A 22,645-nucleotide genomic window follows, 5' to 3' on the forward strand; every position below is an offset into this window, starting at 1 on the left:
AAACTAAAGACCCAAGCCTCCCAGTTTATTCTTTAAAAACATGTTTAGTTATACATGTTTAAACTGTAGAGTCTCAAGCTAATAAAATAGGTTTAGGGACAGGATTGCTTAGACTTTGTTGGATAAAAATTAAACTATGTTGAAATGTGCATAAGTCTTCAGTCCTCACAGGGTGCATTTAGAAAGGCATCTGAGCTACAACAAACAGAGTCATGAAAAGAACAAGGAGTCCTGTGAACAGATGGTAAGACCCCTGCAGAGCCCTGATTCTGCCTTCCTGGAGTCTGTCTGGGATTATACAGGAAACCAGCAGAGACTGAGACAGACTAAATCTCTGGTAAGTTCTGGACTGGGCTGGCATTTCTATAGCATTTTTGTTTTAGTCGTACAACCACTCGCTATTGCTAGAGTACAAGCCATGTCCCCAGGATATGGAACAACCAGCCCACACTATGTGCTAGGCTGCCAATGAGAGCTGCTGTTTTAGAGATTACACTCAATCATTCACCTTATTTTACCTGGTTACTCCAGTTTGTTTGCACGTAATTAATAAAAACATTTGCAAAAGTTCTCAACTTTTATTAGAATTTTTGCAGAGAAATGGCCTTTATAGTAAGCTGTTGCTTATGCGGTCAGTTTGGTAGAGCACATATTCACAGTTCATATTCAGTTCAGAGGCGCATAAATAAGTCTGAAAAATGATGCTCTTTAAAAAAGAAATACTATAACATCATACAGGAAAGTGTTTGTTGCTTTGCAAATTATTCTATTCGTTGTGTCTAACGCTGAAATAAACACTGAATAGCATCTTTAAAAAATCAGCACACTGACTTAAGGTAGACTTCTGCACATAAACAGAAGTCAACTGTTATTGGATATTACTAAAAAGATGAATATAGTTTACTGTGCTGCATGATGTGTAACATATTCTTTTGTAAAACCAATAATATAGTTATAATCTCGATGGTTATTAAGTCAAAAAGCAAAGAAATTATGTATTTATTTTCAGGGTTGGGGTTAGTTTCAATTATTTGTGGTCAAACGTGGATGTCATGGTTAGTTTGGGCTTTTAATTTGAACTCTTCTTTTTCCGGGATGGAATCATTGTACAGCATACTTCCTTTATGACTTTAAAAAAGCAAAAATTAGGTTGAAAAGTGTGAATTTGAGACTTTCTATAATTCACACAGGTTCAAAAGTATACATGCACACCCACTGATGTCCTTTAGAACAGGGGTCAAACACAAGGCCCGGGGGCCAGAATTAGCCCAGCAAAGACTCCAGTCCAGCTGACTGGACAACTTTGGAGGAAAAACATTTAACTGTTAGTTGGTATGTTTTAGTTTTACTGCTTTCTACCATTTACACTACACTGCAGTAATAAAGTAACGATAAACAAATAATAGAAATATTCTTTTTTTTAACAATGGATCTAGAGTTTAAAAAACACAAGTCCTGCTGACAGTTCTTTCATTTACTACAGCAGCATTTCTTTATTTATTCTTATCTTAAGACTTGTAGATTAGTTAAACGTCTTTACACTGACAGAAAGTGGAGTTTCACTGGTCTGTATGTGGGGGTAAAAAACCTGATATATACGTGAGCTGTATGTGGCCCTCGATGTAAAATGAGTTTGACATGCCTGCCTTAGGAAACTGCACCTCAGCTACATGCTTTGGTAGCCATCAACAAGCGTCTGAAATAATTCTGACTGGATATTTCACCACTCTTCTTGGCACAATTGATAGAGCTCATTTAAATTGGTTGGTTTCCTGGCACAGGCCTGGCTTTTAAGCATAGTTCACAAATTTTCAATAGATTGTAATTACCAGAAAATTGGCCAGCAATAGTCAACCAAAAGGTTCACTTTGACCTGCAGGATGGCTTTGAAAAGCCTGAAAGCTATACTGAAGTCAATAATTACTTACTTTCATCCATTCATTTTCTTCTGCTTATCCTATTCAGGGTCATAATGTGGCTGGAACCTGTCCCAGCTTTCAGGGTACAACCAGGACAGGTTGCCAGTCTGTCACAGGGCTAACACAAAGAGACAAACATTCATGCTCACACTCACACCTACAGCCAATTTAGAAAAATGCCAGTTAACTGAAGATGTACTGAGGGGGGATTCTGGAGTACCCACAGAGAACCCACACAGGGACAGGGAAAACATGCAAAATGCACACAGAAAGGCCCCAAAGAACGAGTGGGTTCAAACCCAGGACCTGTGACAGTGACAGTGCTAACCACTATGCTGCCTAATTACTTAATTCTGTTTCCATAAAATGCTTTTCTATTCTCGTGGCAAGGCCAGTTTTATTCCGCAGGAGACAAAATGGATGGAAATTGCAGTGTTTCTAGATCTAGGCACATTGTTTCATAAAGAAATAAAACACTGCTGCTGTTTAATTACAAAACCCTCTGCATGTGAAGCTTTTGTGCTTTTTCACTTTGATCTGACTCACAAATGTGGGAAAAAACAATTTGGAAATATTCTTGGAACATGACTTATTTTATGTAAAAGATGAATCGCCCATTAAGTGAGAAAAATATTAACAAGAAGTAATACCTTCTGTTGTTGTAGTAAGTTTTATCTTCTTCTTGGACAGATGGTTTTAGATTTAAAAAAAAATATTAGGATCTGGTCAAAGTATTTACTGTGAACTTCTAAGTTACTTTTTCTAAATGCTCGCTGTATATTTTAACAAAAATCTGTCCTCACTAGTGTCCAGTTCTTTAAGTTGGGGTGTGTTAAAATATTTGGGGATGCATGTTGTTTTTATCTGGGCATTTAATTTGAGCTTGACCTCAGTTTACTTAGCAACTGTAAATAAAGTCTTCTTAATGACTTGACTGATTGGGGGGGAGGGGAATTGATTGTCCCAGTGCGTCATCTTGTGGTGTAAATTGGTATTACATGAAAGTGCAGCACGACTCTACTTAAACTTCAGTTGATATTTTTTTTTTTCATTTTTATTAAAACATAAATGTTTTGGCTACTGTGTTACGTCCCTTGTTTCTTCACATTTTGTCGACATCTCAGTTAATTTCGGAGGACTTTAAACGATTTTAGGGTCACGGGGAATTAGGCCCTACGTGCCTTTTTAAGAGAGTAAATCAGGAGGCCAGAAGATTAAAAGTTATTGTGTGGACTAAAGTGAGTTTGACACCTCTGGCCTAGTCCAAATAGTTTCCCGGTAACGGAAAGAAAAGCACTTGAAGTCTTCTGATTATTTAACGAGCTGCTCTTATAGGCAGACTACGTTCCACACTATGGAAATTTGCGTGCGTACTGTGGCCCACAGCCTCCATTGTCCTTACAGGAGCCGATTGACCTTCCACTGAAGCGCTCCATGCGAGGGGTTTCCACGGCGCATGTTTGTGCGTAACGCATCATGTGATGTAATACGGTTACCCATCGATTTAATTGCAAGTGCAGCGGCATGCTCGAGTAAGTCGGTATTTGCATATGGATTAGGGTGTGCGTGTTTTTCCCTGGGAGGCGCGGAGCTGTCCCAAACTGATGGATGCTGTCGCTGCTGCCGCGTGAACCGGTGATGCTGCTGCGCTCGAGCCGCTGAGCTTTCTCTCTCTCTCTCTCTCGTTCGCTCGCTCTCTTTCCCTTTCACACACTCTCTCTCTCTCCATCCTCTCCCTCCTCGCTCCTCTCCTCCACACGCACAAAACGCTCTGTCATGGCGTCTTCCAACCATGTTACCCCTACCAACTGTAGCTGGTGGCCCATCTCAGCCATGGATGAAGACGGCAAAATCACAGACGGGGAGGAGTGCGAAGAACCGGCGGCAGAGCCCAAACCCTTCAACAAAGACAGGCTCGTTTTGTACCACTGGACGCAATCTTTCACCTCCCAAAAGGTAAAAAAAAAAGAAAAAAGAAAAAAAAAGGAGCAGAGCTTGAAAATGGAGGTGGCTCCAAGTCTCTTTGCATGACATGATGCTACAGCTTGGAGCTGCCTCTGTTTGTCTGCTGTGACCAAAGCGTGTTTGCATCAGTGCATGTTTGTCCTGCACATATACCTCCGGAATATGAATATCATCCTGCAGCTGGGCAGAGCTCCCGTTTGACGCTGCAGCACGGGGGTCTCATTTCTTCGACAGAGAGGAGTGTGTTTGATCAATATTCCATCATTAGTCACCGCATAGATCACCTTTCACATCTTATCTGCTTCCATCCTCGATTGACACGTTGGGGCTATTATCTGCCCATAATGCTGGTGAACGTGGTTAGGCTACTATGGGCTTTGACACATGACATCCTAAATAATTGATCAAAATGCTGTGCAAAACAAACTCCAAAGGCCATCTCCCACCTTCTGCAGCTGAATCACACCATATGTTCTTATTTTCATGCATTCCTTCAGTCTACTTGTGATTTATTAACATGCATACTCCCACGAAATGAGCATGTGGTTATAAAATGTTGCACTGAAGCCACACAAATAACTCTGAAAACATAAATGATTATCATGTGGAGAATTCAGTACCATGAAGCTGTAAATTAAAGAGACACTACAACAATTAAACATGAAACCCCTTTGCATTTAAAAAGCATAGACTGTATGTAAAAGATGAACTCAGCCGTCATGAAATGTTTTGTCCTCATTTTGAAAGCCACGCTTCAGTGTTGCTTAGGCTGGTCGGGCACCTCTCGATTTTTGTAACCCTGTGCTGGTGGCGCGGCCGGCGTGGTTCGGTTGAAGACGCGAGTGTATCATCATGTCAGGTTTTACCATATTTCAATGACATATCAGTGGAAAAAGCTCAGATATTCTCAGATTATACAAAAATCCTGCACCATTTTTAAAAAGATAAAACTTTCTTGAGGAAACTTCATTTTAACTTCTTCTACTCCTTTGCTAGCACTGATGTGGCGGTTTTGTAATTGCGACACCAATTGTTCAGGAGAACAATGCACTAAGTATGACGCACAGCAGCGGTATAACTGTGAAATGGTTGTAGAGATGTCACCGTTGACTTTTGACACAACCAATCAACTTCACAGGTCCAATGCAAAGAAACCCTTATCATTTAATTAGTGCTAAACAACAGGCTAATAATATACTGGAATTTCACACACTAGAATTGAACCATAGACTTTCTGGACAGTAGGTAACGTGCAGTATTTGTCAAATAGTGCATCTATGATGCACCAATAGCATAAACATGGTGGAGAGGTCCAGTTCTGTTACTCCAGTTGGCAGACAGTGATTGGCGACAGCTCCTTTTGTCGTTCACACCGCCAACTCCCGTATCATGAAGCTTACACCAAAACAGTTTCATTATCCAGGCTGAAAACATGTTTATTTGTGTGTTATAGTTAGGCATTTTAACATGGAAGTCTATGGGGACTGACTCACCTTTAAAGCCAGCCTCATATGGACATTAGAAGAACTGTACTAATTAGACAACAATAGTGGTTTGGCCCACTAAGGAGGAGAATGGTACCAGTGCTACAGCTGTAAAACCATAATATTCACCTTTAGGCTCAAACTGTCTATGTGCTGGAAGAGGTTCAACCAGTGTCAACTGGATATGCTCTGAAGTACAGTCACTGCACTCAAAGGTGAATGCACAGCAGGGTGCATGCGCTCTGGCCAATATAACCAACACACAGAAGCTATTTGCAAAGCGTTGTTTATTTTATGGAAAGGGTGCTTAAAGAGTTACTTTTCTCACTAGATAAAGCTGTAGCATAACAGATGGTGGTAATTAGACATTTTTAAAAGACTTTGAGATGTTGAGTGACAGATGGTGCCTACCTGCCAGTCAAAGCAGCCATCTAATGCTTAACTGCTACAATTTAAGGCAATTAATCTGATGTCACGAAGGGCAATTAACTGTAGTCGTAAACCACAATCTGTACCAGGCTGTAAATGTGTTTATCTAAAGTGTATTTTAACATGGAAGTGGAGCTGGCCTCAGGAGGCCACCAAAGCAAGACATCGTGAGAGTTATCCAAGCTTGGACTTGGACACCAGATGATTTTGAATGATGTGGATACTTTTATGTTTCATTACTCATTATTGCACATCTGTCACACAGATGTGCAAGAAAACTCCTTAAGAACTTCCAGAGTTTTAGAGTTTTTATGATACTTGAAGTTTAATTTTGGATAACAAACAACTTCTTTCACATGTAAACAAACCAGAGGTGACAGCATGCAAGCGCTGTAGAAAAGGTGAAGGTCATGACATAATCACTTGCATTTCTGTGTTAACACGATGAGGATATTGTTCAGTGCGAGATTTAATATGAGGACACAGAGAGGGAAAATGCTAAAAGAACAAGTGGAGCTTTCCCTTTCTACTATCATGCTGCTTTATAGGCCGTATCTATTAGATCAAGTAGTTTGAGATTTGACCCACATAAGTCATTAAACATTTGGATTGTGCTACTCAACTTGTCACACCTGTAAATTGATGTACATGAAAAGGTAAAATGCTAAGCTGCCCCTTTAAAAAGTGGACTCAGCTATGAAATGGCAATTGGGATTTCATCCTTTGTCCTCATCAGCCACCATCTGTGCCTAATGTGTGCACATGGATTACATGACTACGACTAGTATCTTTGTACAGTCAGTGAGTTTTATAGATGAGTTGATGCACATAAAATAACTGCAACTACTTTTTAAAATTTTTAAATTATTCATTGGAAAAAATGTGCATTCTGATGTCAACCCCTTACTGTCTGATAAATAGCGATGGCCATTTTCACCACAAGATTAATTTATAGTGAAAAATGCTTCAGTCTCATAGGATTCTTTAAAAATTCAAGACTCAAGATGTGATTCAACACATAGATCTACCTTTCTGTCATTATTGCATATTACTGAGGATGAAGTCAGAAATGTTGTTTAGAAACACTGTAGCACATCAGCCTTGAGTTGATGCTCAGTCTCAGGTTTGTACGTTAGTTATAAAGCTCAGGATCTCTGGCTTATGGCCACTCGAGTCTGAGCTGCTGATTGAGCTGATAGTCACTCAGCAGAGGGTAAACACCAAGCTCACTGTCATGATTATCGCCTCAGTCCTGGAGCTGGAGGAGCTGGAGTGACTCCTCGATCATGTGTGACTGTGCTGTCAGTGAACTCGCTGCCTCTTTCAAAAGTAACACATGGGTTTCAGCTCAGATGCTGAAAGAAATTTGAGCAACAAACCTGCTAATGTTTACGTGTACGATGTTGTATTATTGTTATGTGAGCTGAAGCATGGGATGATGGGAAGGGCCTTTATGAGATTAAGAGGCCGTGCACCTGGTTATCTGCTCCACTAGAAATTTACTGAAAATGTTGCACATTAATATAACACCAGTGCTCACAACACAATTGGTCAAAATCAGTTTGTTGCACCTTTGAAAGATGTGTTATATTTAGTCAATCTTTTGTGACTTGCCAAATATATTTTTCCGCTGTATGAAAAGACAGAAATGAATCCTTTCGTAAACACACTGGCAGTGCGAGACAGGCGAGCAGCTTTTGATAAAGGAGTCACATTTTCAGCTGATCAACATTTCTCTGTGCCGACTCCATTGTCGTCAATGCGCAGGGGATTATTTACAAGCTTGTGTATACCTCAGCAAGTTTATGAGGAAGGAGACAACGTACTGTCGAACTTCTCTTGCACCACACTTTCACTTTATTGTCTGACTTTATACAACTTCATATCTAGTGTCACTGTAACTTTGATCCTGTGGCCCTGCACTATAATTATCTACCTCACACCAGGAATGAGTTATGAGCACAACAAATATGGTAACGATAGATACAGAAAAGGCGCAGTGACACAGAGGCCATGCACAGATCAATACAGCTCTGGCAACCCCAGAGTCTGCAGGGTAGAAATTTACACCTTTAGTGATGAGGCTTTAACAAACTGCTGTTTTTCTTTCAGTGTGGGGGGGCAGTATATCATGACAGCAGTGAGTATCTGGACACTTTCTTTGAAACCTTTGGCAGACACAATGCCATATTTTGCTGTGCTCTGTATTCAAGTGTAACTGTTGCAATTAGGAAGCGAACACCGTCAAAGCTTATTTGATTGTCTGTTTACTACCATCAAACAGATAATCAGACAAAGGGAAACTGAAGCTATATGTACACATGATGTACTAAAAGGAGGATAATACAGGTGGGCAACAAGAAACAGCTAAATCTGATCAAGACAAATGACACAAAGGAAGTCAAGCTAAATGCATAAGAGACTTACAAAACAGGAAACAACTAAACAGGGAATCACTAACAGAGATGACGACTTAAGAATCAAGTCGACACTATTCTATTCTATTCAACTCAGTTTGATTTATACAGCGCCAAATCACAACAAAAGTTGTCTCGAGGTGCTTTATATTGTAAAGTAAAAACCCTACAATAATACAGAGAAAGCAACAACAATCAGACAACTGTCTATGAGCTAGCACTTGGCGACATTGGGAAGGAAGAGCTTCCTTTTAAAAGCAAGAAACCTGCAGTACGACCAGGCTCAGGAACTGGGTGAGTGCTGAGGGAGAGGACAAAAGAGTTTAATAATAACTAATAATTAAATGCAAAGTGGTGAATAAACACACAGGCTGAAAAGAGGTGAGTGAAGAAGAAACACTCAGTGCATCATGGGAAGCCCCAAGCATCCCAGGCCTATTGCAGTGTAACTAAGGGAAGGTTCAGGGTCACCTGATCCAGTCTCGGCTCTAAGATTTGTTAAAAAGGAAAGTCTAATTATATTTGGACTGCATTGATTTATTAGAAACTCTTTTATTTATTTATTTTTAGATAGATTAAAAGTTTAAGATAGTTTGCTTTCTTTGCATTTTAACCCTTTCATGCATGAATTATGACAACCTTAATCAGGATTTTTTTCTTAAGTATTTTTATTCATCTTTAGGCATGAAAAAGATATTTTTGAACTTCATTTTTTTAAACATGTACTTTTCAAAGAGTATTTTTACATGTCCACTTAGGTGGACAACATACGTTTTGACTTATGAATTTGACAAACGAATAAATAATATACACTGTGTGTTGTTTTTATGTGCAAGTATAGCATCAACACTGACACAAATACAAGAAACAAACAGCCTTTGAATAGCTGTCCACTGTAGTGACCACTATGCGTGAAAGGGATATAGGCAAGCATTTAATTTAGTTGTGCTTTTGGCATAATGATTAAAATACAGATTCTAATTTTGATTCTGATATGAACACCAAACATAACTAAACTCATGTTAAGGCTGTAATCAGACATAAGGCTCAAGAGTAACAGTGAAACTTCCATGGAAGTTTATGTCTGGGCCAGTCGTTGTATACTTACATTACTCAAAGGTTTTTCTTGTGTTGGAGAGTACCTACCCCTGAAGTAGGAGCTAAAAAAACACCAAACCACATACGATACACAGAACGTAAATAGTTCCTGCAAAAATAATACTAAAGATTTAAAAACAAACACCACAAAGCAAGAGCCACCTGGTTGTAATGTGTTAAAGGAAAGACAGATTTTTTAAATAGCTCCAGTCGAACTGGAGCTATTTAGTTTCTAAAATCTCATCCTCAAGGGTTTTGATAGGATTAATGCAATGAGACAAAATATAAAAATCCATAAAGGGAAATAAATTATTTTCTGGGACCTTTCTTTACCCGTTCCCAGTAGAATCCCCTGTTCTGGGACCAGGCCATATCATTTATTAAAATGCAAACTGCTGTCATTTTGAGAACGTCAAACTTGGCTTACTTGGTCTGGCACTACTATGATTAAAATGGGTGCAGCTTTGCTTTATACATTTGATCAAGTTTGGTGCATTTCAGAATGATCAAGAACAGGTTTAGTAAAATAAATGTCAGAGTATCATTTCTGTAAGGCTGATTCCCCGCCCCCAATTTAAAGTTTGATTAGATGGATTATATCCCTAACTTCTCAGTCTGTCCTGATGGGGACAGACGTCTCTCAACAGAGCCATAGAACCTCATGTTTGTTCAGTTTGGCTCTATGGTTGTGGAGGTTTTACTGACAGAAGAAAGATAGGACTTAAGAACTTGAGGGAGGGATTGACTGAAACAATAGTAAGACCCGGAATTTGATTAAATGTAGTCCACTATGTTCAGCCAAACATCTGCTGTTGTGTCTCCTGAATTAATGGGTACCAGACTACTTAATTTGTCCACTTTGTTTATATAAGAGGGGTTTTTCACATTACAAAATACAGAAACCTAAAAACCTGTGACTTACCAACCAGTGACTTATCTAATTAAATACTGAGATTTCAAGGAAGATATGCTATGGCTAAATGGACCTGCAAAGGCTCACCAAGAAATCATATGCAGTCATAGTGTAAAGGTGCACATAAAATAATTAGCCTGTCTCTGGCTTATAAGAGACACAGGGGTAGCACAGATGTTTACATGGTTATCGCTACATTCAAGAACTCAAAAAACTTCAGACACACACATTTAGTGAAACTGAACAAAAGCTAAAACTGTGTAAAAATGCTATTTCTATGTTTTAGCTAATGTTTTTGACTCACCTGGTTCCTCACTCTGACTTCTCAGTTTTTTCTTTAGTGTCTCACTTTCTCCTGCACCTTTCATTTTTGCCTCATGATCCATTTTGACTAGTATAACTATCATCTGTAGGAAGCAGGTAAATGTGTGTTTTCTGAGGTTGGCATTAATCTCAGTTGGGAATAGGCACTCAGACAGCTGTGGACACTGTGGAAAAGTAGTCCCTGTTACTTTATTCACGCTTTCTGGAATTTAGGTGGTGCATTTTTAAGCCTCAGTGTTAGCTGCTGTGATGTCAGTTGTAAGAGAGGGTGAAGTGCTACGCTGTCAACTAAAGCTAGCAAGCTTTGTTAGTAGGTTTCATCAATAAACTGTACAGGTGTGGTGCACAGACACAAAGGTAATAGTAAATGACAGGCTAATAAAATACCAGAAAGTGAGTTTTGAAGACTGAAAGTGAGCTTGCAGTGCCTCTCAAACAACATTCAGTATTGTTGAAGGGGTAAATGGCTGTAAACATTCTTTTAGAGGGTGTGAAATTTGTCAAATTTTAACATAGAATCAGCAGTTTTGCATTAATCACTGCGTCATTTCATGCTGCATTCCTCTAGCAAAATATTATATTTCAAAATATTACATCTGGCGCTAAGATGGTGCATTAAATTAAAAGAGAAGGTGGTGGAAACGCTAATAACTAAGATCTGATTAGTGCCACAACTAGACTTTTTTAATAATACATAGTGTGTTTAAAAAAAGTGTAATTAGATGTATTACGTAGCATCATGTCTTTGCAGTACTAACTGCTTTTCGTCCCTAATAACAGCAAACATGCAGATGAGACTAAGCTGCAGATGAAGTTCACTTATTGTATAGTGTAAGAGGAGTGAATTTTATGCTTCCCAAGCAGCTGAACCACTTGGCATCATTGCTAAGAAGTGACTAATAATATTATGTAACTCTCGATGCAACGGTGACTGTGTTATTGTGGGTATCATCCAGGGACAGCTCAGCTTTATAACACAGGGACCTGAAATATTTGGCAGTTTTATATAGAAGTCCCTGATTTAGTGTTTCTTTTCCACGCTGATGGAGATATAAAAGGCTTAGTTTTTTTTTCTTTTTTTGACATTTCAGTTCCATGCATCGATTTGTTCCTGGTGTCCAAAACCACTGGTCCTGCTGTAATTACTATGCTTCTGTTACTACATCCTTTAGGTTTATTTCATTACACCATGTCTGGCCGTGTTCAGCAAAATTCCCATTTTGTCGTTCCGCCAAATGTAGCACTTTATGCCCCAAGTGTCATCTTCTTTCATTAATCTTATTCCCAGTAATAGCTCTCCATGGACCTTGGCTTATCCTTCATGCCATTAGTAATGTATCCTGATTGTCCTGGATTTTTTTTCTCAAACTCTAGCACCCTGTGTATCTCATTAGTTTGGCAGACCACACAAACAACCAGCTCTCTCTACAGTACAGCAATTTGTAATGTAATGAACTGAGCGGAAGCTATTAGTGACTTTAATTTTTACATTTTTTCAAAATTTGTTGTGCAGTTTTTTTCCTTAAAGCGAAAATGGATGAAATGTGCTCTTATTTTGTTTTCATAGTCTAGTAACAAATTGCAAATGTTCACCCACTGAATATATTTCCAGACATACGTGTTGTGATTAAATAAAAAAAAAAATAGGTGATGTGTTCGGACTAATCACGTCCTTTGTAATTTCAGGTACGGCTCGTCATTAATGAGAAGGGTCTGGTCTGTGAGGAGAGGGATGTGAGCTTGCCACTGCAGGAGCACAAGGAGCCCTGGTTCATGAGGCTGAACCTGGGCGAGGAGGTGCCCGTCTTCCTCCACGGAGACACCATCATTAGTGACTACAACCAGATTATAGATTACATGGAGAAAACCTTTGTGGGAGGTAGGACAATGCTGTCTTTCTTTTCTCTTGTTTAAAGATGGCAGTCATTTCTATTTGCATATTTTCATTATTTTCATTCATGCTCCACTAGAGAAGCGTTGCATAATTCATAGTTCAAAATAATCCCTATTTATCATGTATTATTTATCTGGAGCTTGGTGTGGCCGTTCAGTTCTCCTGCTTACTGTTTGAAAAACACTGTTTAAGCTCCCTTTGCTCTCACTTTAAGACAACTTTCTTTTTATTGGCTTCCCTTCATAAACAAAAACAAAAGATTTTGGCAGTAGGTTGGTTGGGCTTCTGTAGTCACTGCTAAAGCTTGAAGAAACATCACCTCTCTCTGATGTCACACAGAGCTATGAGTAGAAAAAATGCCCTTTTTCTCTCAGTGATAATCACTTACAAAGACCTTGTTATTTAAAACTGGCCATATGAGCATCCATCATGATAACAGTAACTATATAATAGAGGAATAAGGAAAAGCTGAATAGGTTCCGCTTAACTTACAAGCATCGTTTCTATAGCAGGAAAAATCATCTTTATGCTGCACTGCAAAAACAAAGCAGTTCTTTTCATTTCCATATCTTCCTCATGGATCATTAATGGGTCTAGATGCTATTTGTCTGGACGTAGCTTTAGCCTCTCTATTTTATCTTGACATATTTATGTAGCCATCAAGTGTTTGAGGCCCTTTTACAGAGTTCTACTTTTTAAAGAGTCCACCAGAGAGAGAGTTGTTAACCAGTAAAACTCATTATGTTTATTAGCTAATTGTACCAAGTTAGACTATAAAAATTGGTAATGTAGTATTTGGAGCAGGTTCATTGCATGTGTGTTGCACTCCTCGCTTTTGCATTAGTCCACCTACACCAGACTAATTCATCTCTCAAGCCCCCAGCCACCGCCTCGTGCTCTGCCGAAGGTTTGTGATCTGTAATCACCAATAAAGATGAAGATGAGTATTTTTAATTCTGATGTAAGCCACCTCTGTGAATTACCAGCTGTACAGGTTAAGTGGGTGTAAAAACTGAAGGCAGCAAAAATTCCAGCAGTAGTTTAACCGAGCAGATGGACCTTACACCTGTGGCACCTCAATCAGTGCAGCCACACCCCTAACTGCAGTACTAAGATGAATCTGGTATAAAAACTTGACCTAGTTCAGAGTTTTTACGAATCTATTCATAGAGGCCAAAATTGCTTTTTGTATCGAGCTATAAACATACTTTAAAATGCTGTAAAGTCAGGCCTTTTAACACAAGAGTCTATTAAGAATTTGCATTTGGGCTCAACTTAAGGTGGACATTTTAGAAACTTTAGCTTTTGGCACTTGTATGTTGGCTTCATTTTTCACTCCTAGAGGCTGTTTCTTTGTTATAAACACAACCCAACCAGTCGTGGCAGATGGTTGCTCCTCCCTGAGGGCTTCAGCTGGAGGTTTGTTCCTGTTAAAAGGGAATTTTTCCTCCCCACTGTCACCGCCTGCTTGCTCATAGGGGAGTTGTCTGATTGTTGGGTTTTTTATCTGAATTATTGTAGGGTCTTTAACGTGCAATAGAAAGCACCTTGAGGCAATTGATGTTGTGATTTGGCACTATATAAAGAAAATGTAATAAAATTCACTTGTAATGAAAGCATATTGGCCCTTTAAGGGGACGGGATTTGCAACACAGGGGATTCTTCTTTTCATTTCTCTCTTATATCTCTGGTTAGAGCTACAGAAAATTTGAGGCCTCATTCGCCCAGTTTGTGAAGCTGGAGTGACAAAGACTGTTGGAAGCCATAGGAGGCCATCTGTTTTCTTTGTACAGACTGTGTCAGTGCATACTATAATCTGAAACTGTAACTCATTGCATCAACGTCTTTGCACCAACGTCACTGAGACGATCCTCGCTGATTAGATTAGACAAAATTGGAGTGACCCCTTGGGGAACATTTGTGGCACTCACAAACGAGACACAGATATAAACACAAGAGACATAATTTCATGATTGAAACAAAAGTCCATCACAGCTATATTTAGTAAAGCAGCATCTGTAGCTGTAGAAGTTGTGATGGGTATGGAGGAACGTGCGCTGTGAGGCAATGACTGAGATTCAGACTCTGGAGCTTGAAAAGGAGGCAACTGGATTTCTTTACGTGTTTGAAAACATTTTGAAGACATCTAAAAAGTTTCTTCAGTTCTAAAACAAGTGGCAGAGAGTCCCAGGTAATAAACCCTTAACGGGTGTCTTGACCCTCTTAGATAAGAGGTTAAATGTGTTCAAAAACCTAGAGAAGGCCAGTTGCCTTCTTTTTAGGCTCTCAAGACTGTCATGACCTGGATGACTAAGAGCCTACACAGACATTCAGGCTTAGCAAACATGCAGCTCAAAGAATAAGCAAATGTTAAGAAGCATACACTGAATCCTGTTATCTGTGTTGTGCTGTAGTATCTGTAGGTGGCACGTTCTATAGGATTATCAGCTGAGAGATTATGTAACAAACTGGAAGCCTCAGATCAGAAAATGCCTGGGGACATAGGCCTGTAACTGAAAAACTCCAGGGCCTTCCTGTTTAGTTAGTGCTGACATGTCTAGAGCAGTGCCTAGAGCTTTGAATTGAAGAGCAGAAGATCTGGTTCACTGCTTGCTCAGTAATAAAAGGCTAGAGTGCATAAGATGACCCCAGGGTCTGATGATCTCATTCAGCTTACTTCATTTTAGTCTTTTGATAGTGTGCTAATAATTTGTTTTGGAGCAAGTTAGTCACAGAGATATAAAATCATTCATCAGTCTCCAGTTATACTCTAATAATTTAGTTAAGCTGTTATTGTTGCATTTTTTGGTTTTGTTTATTTTGTCTATTGAATGTCAAACAAATCTGATGCATGTTTTATCCAGAAGCTTTCATCCAGGAGTCAATTTGAGGGGATGAGTTACAGGCATGCTTTTTCTCTGCCTTTAAATCCCTAATGAATCCTGGCAACGTGGGCTGCAGCTGATCTGCAAAGTGCAGATTTCTCAGAAACGTGAGGCATATGCAGTGTGGAGCAGTGCCAACAGTTTTACACTGTTGTTGAGGCACAGCAAAGGGCAAAAGCTCTCTGCAAAAAGATGTCAATCATCGCCCGAGTTGTTCTTATATATTTGTCACGCTCATTGTGAACATACATCAACTCAGTCGGGCAGTTGCTTGACACTTTGCTGCTAATTTAATATTTCCATCACCAGTGCTGCAGCAGACCTCCTACAGAGAACCACTGCAGGGCATGCCCAGGTCAGCATGCAGGTCCAGAGACTGATTACTCAGCTCTCTGGAGCTCAGCCACGTGCAGCTCCACCCTCCTTCAGCTTCTCCTCATCGTCAAGCAGCCATCTGACTATCTCTGTTTTGTCAGCGATGCCTTCCCTGCATGTGGCTGGCTGTGACCCTGCAGAAAGATAAAAGCTCCCTCTGTTCTGCACTTACAGTACCGAATCTCAGCAGCAGGTCATTATGTTGAACACCATCGCTCCCAGCCAAGCGCTGCGCAGTCAGACACGAGAATTAGGGCAGCAAAATGTAAAAGCGGGATCCCTCTGAGGTAGTAAAAGTTGTTGGAAGTGTTTTTTTATGTGTGTTAAGGTGCAAACAGACTGCAGAGTTCATCTTATATGTTTTTCAAACCCACACTGTGCAGCATAGTTATAATAAACTGGACTTACAGCCCAAAAATGGGATGAAAGTATTTTGTTTTAATTAAGCTTATGTTTGCAGGCCATTTTAGATGTTTACAGTAGCTATAAGGATAGACGATATAAAACATTTTAATATGATAACAGCCAAAAAAAATCCACTCTTAAATTCTGGTAAGAAAATATTTGGCACATGTTGACAGTCAGTCTTTCACAGGAAACAAAATCAAACTGCTTCACGTGCTTCACTGTGTGTGGAGGACCTGCCTGAGCTAAAGTCACAAAAAGAGAAAACTCTCCAAACCACTCGACTCCAAGTTATTTTGGAGTCTCTGGGCTCTATTTTTTAATCCTCTAGGTTGGTGTTTTTTTGCCATCATCAATTAAGTGTTTTAAAAACGGGTGTGAAAGAGAAAAACTACATACTCACCGGATACAATCATACAACAATCATAAGTGAGACTACAGGGAGTGCAGAATTATTAGGCAAATGAGTATTTTGTCCACATCATCCTCTTCATGCATGTTGTCTTACTCCAAGCTGTATAGGCTTGAAAGCCTACTACCAATTAAGCATATTAGGTGATGTGCATCTCTGTAATGAGAAGGGGTGTGGTCTAATGACATCAACACCCTATATCAGGTGTGCATAATTATTAGGCAACTTCCTTTCCTTTGGCAAAATGGGTCAAAAGAAGGATTTGACAGGCTCAGAAAAGTCAGAAACAGTGAGATATCTTGCAGAGGGATGCAGCAGTCTTAAAATTGCAAAGCTGAAGCGTGATTATCGAACAATCAAGCGTTTCATTCAAAATAGTCAACAGGGTCGCAAGAAGCGTGTGGAAAAACCAAGGCGCAAAATAACTGCCCATGAACTGAGAAAAGTCAAGCGTGCAGCTGCCAAGATGCCACTTGCCACCAGTTTGGCCATATTTCAGAGCTGCAACATCACTGGAGTGCCCAAAAGCACAAGGTGTGCAATACTCAGAGACATGGCCAAGGTAAGAAAGGCTGAAAGACGACCACCACTGAACAAGACACACAAGCTGAAACGTCAAGACTGGGCCAAGAACTATCTCAAGACTGATTTTTCTAAGGTTTTATGGACTGATGAAATGAGAGTGAGTCTTGATGGGCCAGATGGATGGGCCCGTGGCTGGATTGGTAAAGGGCAGAGAGCTCCAGTCCGACTCAGACGCCAGCAAGGTGGAGGTGGAGTACTGGTTTGGGCTGGTATCATCAAAGATGAGCTTGTGGGGCCTTTTCGGGTTGAGGATGGAGTCAAGCTCAACTCCCAGTCCTACTGCCAGTTTCTGGAAGACACCTTCTTCAAGCAGTGGTACAGGAAGAAGTCTGCATCCTTCAAGAAAAACATGATTTTCATGCAGGACAATGCTCCATCACACGCGTCCAAGTACTCCACAGCGTGGCTGGCAAGAAAGGGTATAAAAGAAGAAAAACTAATGACATGGCCTCCTTGTTCACCTTATCTGAACCCCATTGAGAACCTGTGGTCCATCATCAAATGTGAGATTTACAAGGAGGGAAAACAGTACACCTCTCTGAACAGTGTCTGGGAGGCTGTGGTTGCTGCTGCACGCAATGTTGATGGTGAACAGATCAAAACACTGACAGAATCCATGGATGGCAGGCTTTTGAGTGTCCTTGCAAAGAAAGGTGGCTATATTGGTCGCTGATTTGTTTTTGTTTTGTTTTTGAATGTCAGAAATGTATATTTGTGAATGTGGAGATGTTATATTGGTTTCACTGGTAAAAATAAATAATTGAAATGGGTATATATTTGTTTTTTGTTAAGTTGCCTAATAATTATGCACAGTAATAGTCACCTGCACACACAGATATCCCCCTAAAATAGCTAAAACTAAAAACTACTTCCAAAAACATTCAGCTTTGATATTAATGAGTTTTTTGGGTTCATTGAGAACATGGTTGTTGTTCAATAATAAAATTATTCCTCAAAAATACAACTTGCCTAATAATTCTGCACTCCCTGTATTCCAGATGACCTTCATTTATGACTATTCTGTGAACATAATTTATAAAACAGAGTTAATGTTTTATTCATTTTGACCTGACAGTGACCAAGAGAATATAGTTACCAGGAACTGGAACCAAGGTCTTTTTGCAAGCAGAGTCCATTAAAAAATATGTAGGCTTAAAGCGTTGCCAAGTTGTCTATGATGGAGAAGGTACCTCCATCTTTTATATCAGGGGTGGGCAACTCCAGGCCTCGAGGGCCAGTGTCCTGCAGGTTTTAGATCTCACCCTGGGTCAACACACCTGAATCACATGATTAGTTCATTACCAGGCCTCTGGAGAACTTCAGGACATGTTGAGGAGGTAATTTGCCCATTTGAATCAGCTGTGTTGGATCAAGGACACATCTAAAACCTGCAGGACACCGGCCCTCGAGGCCTGGAGTTGCCCACCCCTGTTTTATATTGTCTTAGCAACAAAGCCTTAATAAGCTGTTGGATAAAAACTGTATGAGAGTGAAATCCATGTTAACTGTCTGCAAGAAAGTCTATAATAATTCACGATAATAATAATAATAATGCAGCTTTTTTCTAGTAATGGCAGGTAAGCAGAACAGTTTGAGTCAGTAGGCGAATTATGTAACAAAGTTATGGAGTCTAATTACAGCGTTACTGTTTAATTTGTGTTTTTGTTCATCTGGAACGGGAATTTAATCTCATGTGCTTATACCAGAGGTGGGCAACTCCAGGCCTCAAGGGCCAGTGTCCTGCAGGTTTTAGATATCACCCTGGGTCAACACACCTGAGTCAAATGATTAGTTCATTACCAGGCGTCTGGAGAACTTCAAGACATGTTGAGGAGGTAATTTAGCCATTTAAATCAGGTGTGTTTGACCAAGGACACATCTAAAACCTGCAGGACACCGGCACTTGAGGCCTGGAGTTGCCTACCCTTGGGTTATACCATAGTCAAGTGTTTTCACTCAATATAAATTCTCAGAGTGTTGTTGATCTTGTTGTTCCCTTCACCTGAAGGATGAACTGGTTAGATTTTGGTAATCAAGGTCACTGTGACCTCACCTCCAGCCCTAACATCTGTACCATTTTTGAAAGCTCAGTATGTCAGGAACACTTTCAGGGATTTTCTTTACATTTGGCACAAACATGTACTTGGGTCACATTACCACAGCTGTACTATAAAATAAAAGTGACTTTAATCGAATTGACTTGACCTTGGGAAGCCAAAAGAATTTACACATTTCCTGCCTGACCAGTAAACAATTATCCAAGTGGAATTTTTGTTAAATAAACCTCAGAAAACTAAACACAGATCATATTTATTCATTCAAGTTTTTTTCTGTGGTTTTTCTGATGTTCACCTGCACTGCCACAGGGTGACTGAATTAAGGGAGAGAATTTGGTGTACAGAGGCAAACATGTCTTTGTCCAAATACTTATGGACCTGAGTGTATAAGTCTGAACAGATATGGATGTAAACTAATTCCTAAAGGTATTCATCCACAGGTCTATAATTTTAGTTTCAGATTGTTTCAGTATGTCAGGCTTTGTCAAACGTGACCAGTGGTGTATTATAGTCCTCCACCTGTTACCAGGTTACCATGTTGTGTGTCTGACAGCTGAATCTGGCACAACTGTGTTATTCTGGGTTTGTGTGGTTGCTTAGAGACCTCAGGGGTTTTGGACAGATTAAAAAAAGTCCACAGAATAATGCTCTGCAGTATGTAATTATGATTCACTACATTTTGTCCAGTTTGTATTCCTGTAAAAATGTTTTCTCTTTTTCACATTCTTGTCTTACTCACACAGACACAGTGGCTCAGCTGATCCCTGACGCAGACTCGCCTCTCTACGATCGTGTGCAGCAGTACCGTCAGCTACTGGATGGTCTGCCCATGGATGCGTACACACATGGCTGCATCCTTCATCCAGAGCTCACGACTGACTCTATGATCCCAAAGTACGCCACAGCAGAAATACGTAGTAAGTGAAGCCAGCTCACTGCACTGCGGAGGCACGAATGCTCGTATTTTAGCATCTTTGGGAATTACAAAATAGCTCGTGTTACTTACAGAATGGGTTTTGGGTTGTTTTTGTTTTTTTTCACATAGACTTAGTGTTAGGTCAATAGAAGAAATAAAGTCTCCTTATTAATTAAATGCATTTCTATTGTATTTCGAGATGTCTATAAACTTTAATAAAACATTCCTATAGCCCTTGACAGTTAGATTGCCTCCCTGCTTTGTGAGTGCAGATTTGATTTTCTTGTGAATAACAAATTTATTCAGTGTTAGAAAACTTCAGGTTCCTCCAATATTTAAGATGTAAGAAATAAGAAGCAGAGTTTCAAATTTTCCCGTCAGTTTTGATTCAGTTAATTTTAAAAGATTAGGTAAATATCTTTGCAAGACAGTTGATAGGTAGATCATCTGTTTTCATGTGTGATAAGTCAGCTGACCTTCTGCTGCTGCTGTAGCCTCTTATTTAAAGGACACAGGAGAAACATACATCACAAAGACTGACCTGTGTTTAATTCAGAACTATGGAAGAGAAAAATCTCAAGCTACATCCTGAAAGTTCACAAAGAGATTTAAAATAAATAACCAAAAACAAATGGGAAAGAAGTGCAGATTTAATTAAATGTGCAAAAATAAATGGAACTATAGGATGTTGTTTGAGGTAAAAACAACTCTATAACCGGAAAGTCAAAACATAACATGACCATCTTTATCTTCATTACACTCTGACCTCTCTGAGGCAAGCTTTTGTGTAATGTCTTGAAGTAATCGTCAGGAACAGTTCTTCAGGCTTCCCGAAGGAGATTCAAAGTTCTTCTTAGGAGCTTCCTTTTCTTCCAGTCTCTGTCAAGATGATCCCATTACTTCAGTAACTTTAATCTGAAATAAAAACATTTATCAAATTTGACTAAACGCAGCTCTCTGTCCATTCAGGTCAGTAATGTGAAAAAGCCAAAATAGCTTTAACCAACCAAACATTTGTTCCCCAAAAAAGGTACAATATGAAGACTGTCTGACCTCCTCACAAAAAACTGAGCAGGACTTCAGGGTCTTACCAGAAACAGGATGATTGGCAAATTTTAGCAACTGAATCCACTCGAGTGTGTGTACCACAAAGGCACACAATGTCCATAGAATCACAGTGTTCACTGACTCAGTTTAATTTAATGTGACTGAGCGCTCTGGTCCATTTCACAATGCATGTTCACACACGTTTAATATCTGAATAGATGCATGTGGGTCTGCAGGTGTGTGTGTCTGTGTGTGTGGTGAGTTAATGATATATTTTTGTCTCTATACAGAGTGAGGGAAAAAAGGCCAAATTACAAAAAATAGGCTCCACAATAAGAGCAAAAACGCTTCATTCATAAATCATATTTTGAAAAATTTATATTTAATAGACAATAGTGTAGAATTGTGTTAACCCTATTGAAAGATAAGCCATCTACATTTAGACAGTATCCTAAAACAAATGCAAAATGTGTTAACCAAATACAGGAAAATGTGCATATTTAAACTTCCTGGCTACTAAATTAGGTACATTGTGTTAGAACGCATTTTGCCTTAAGGATTGCCTTAAGTGGTAAACATTCAACAAGGTGCTAGAAACATTCTCTCACCCTAACTGGTTGCAGCAGATGGCCCCGCCCCTCCCTGAGCCTGGTTCTGGCGGAGGTTTCTTCCTGTTAGAGGGGAGTTTTTCCTTCCCACTGTTGCCAAAGTGCTTGCTCATAGGGGATCATATGATTGTTGGGGGTTTTTTTGGTATGTATTATTGTAGGGTCTACCTTACAATATAAAGCGCCTTGAGGCGACTGTCGTTGTGATTTGGCGCTATATAAATAAAATTGAATTGAATTGAATTGAAAACATTCATCAGAGACTTTGGTCTGCATTGACATGATAGTATTAAGCAGCATGCTATAGATGTGTCAGCTGCACGTTCATGATGTGAATCCCCTGCTCCACCACCAGCGGCCTGAACTGCTAATACAAGATAAGATGAATCAGTGCTTTCATGTTTACACCAAATTTTTACCCTATTGTCCAAATCTTGCAGCAGAAATCAAAACACATCAGGCCAGGAAACATTTTGCCAGTCCAATTGTCCAATTTTGGTGAGGCCATGTGAATTGTATCCTCAATTTCTTCTTCTTGGCTAACCAGATGTGGTGTTCTGCTGCTGCTGCTGCCCATCTGCTTCAAGGTTTGATACATTCTGTGTTCAGAGGTGGTCTTATGCATACCTTGGTGTTAACAAGTGGTTATTTGAGTTTCTTTTTCCTTCCTATCAGCTCAAAGTAGTCTTCGTAAACACCGGAGATGGTTGCGTGGGAATATTTCAGTAGATCATCAATTGCTGAAAGTACCCAAACCAGCCCATCTGGCACAACTATGCCATGTTCAAAGTCACTTAAAACACATTTCGTCCCCATTCTGATGCTCAGTTTGAACTTCAGCAGTGGTTTTGATGCGGAGTTGAACAGGGGTACCCAATGAAGTGGCTGGTGTGTGTATATTGGGCCCTCATT

General features: G+C 39.7%; 1 protein-coding gene across 2 annotated transcripts in view; it reads left to right on the forward strand.

Moving 5' to 3' along the window:
- The first annotated feature begins 3,184 nt into the window (after window positions 1-3,184).
- The window catches only part of gdap1l1 (ganglioside induced differentiation associated protein 1-like 1), a 28,299-nt gene continuing 8,838 nt past the window's right edge, over window positions 3,185-22,645 (forward strand). The window contains exons 1-3 of one of the 2 annotated variants that reach the window (XM_003457052.5): window positions 3,185-3,875; window positions 12,236-12,428; window positions 19,906-20,079. In XM_003457052.5, coding sequence (XP_003457100.1) covers window positions 3,696-3,875; window positions 12,236-12,428; window positions 19,906-20,079 — 547 coding nt within the window. In that variant the 5' untranslated portion in view covers window positions 3,185-3,695. Of the gene's footprint in view, window positions 3,876-12,235; window positions 12,429-19,511; window positions 19,817-19,905; window positions 20,080-22,645 lie in introns of those variants that run through there. The other variant, XM_025901797.1, reaches the window with a different exon arrangement.

The sequence above is a fragment of the Oreochromis niloticus genome, linkage group LG20, assembly GCF_001858045.2.
Source record: "Oreochromis niloticus isolate F11D_XX linkage group LG20, O_niloticus_UMD_NMBU, whole genome shotgun sequence".
Taxonomy (NCBI): Eukaryota; Metazoa; Chordata; class Actinopteri; order Cichliformes; family Cichlidae; genus Oreochromis; species Oreochromis niloticus.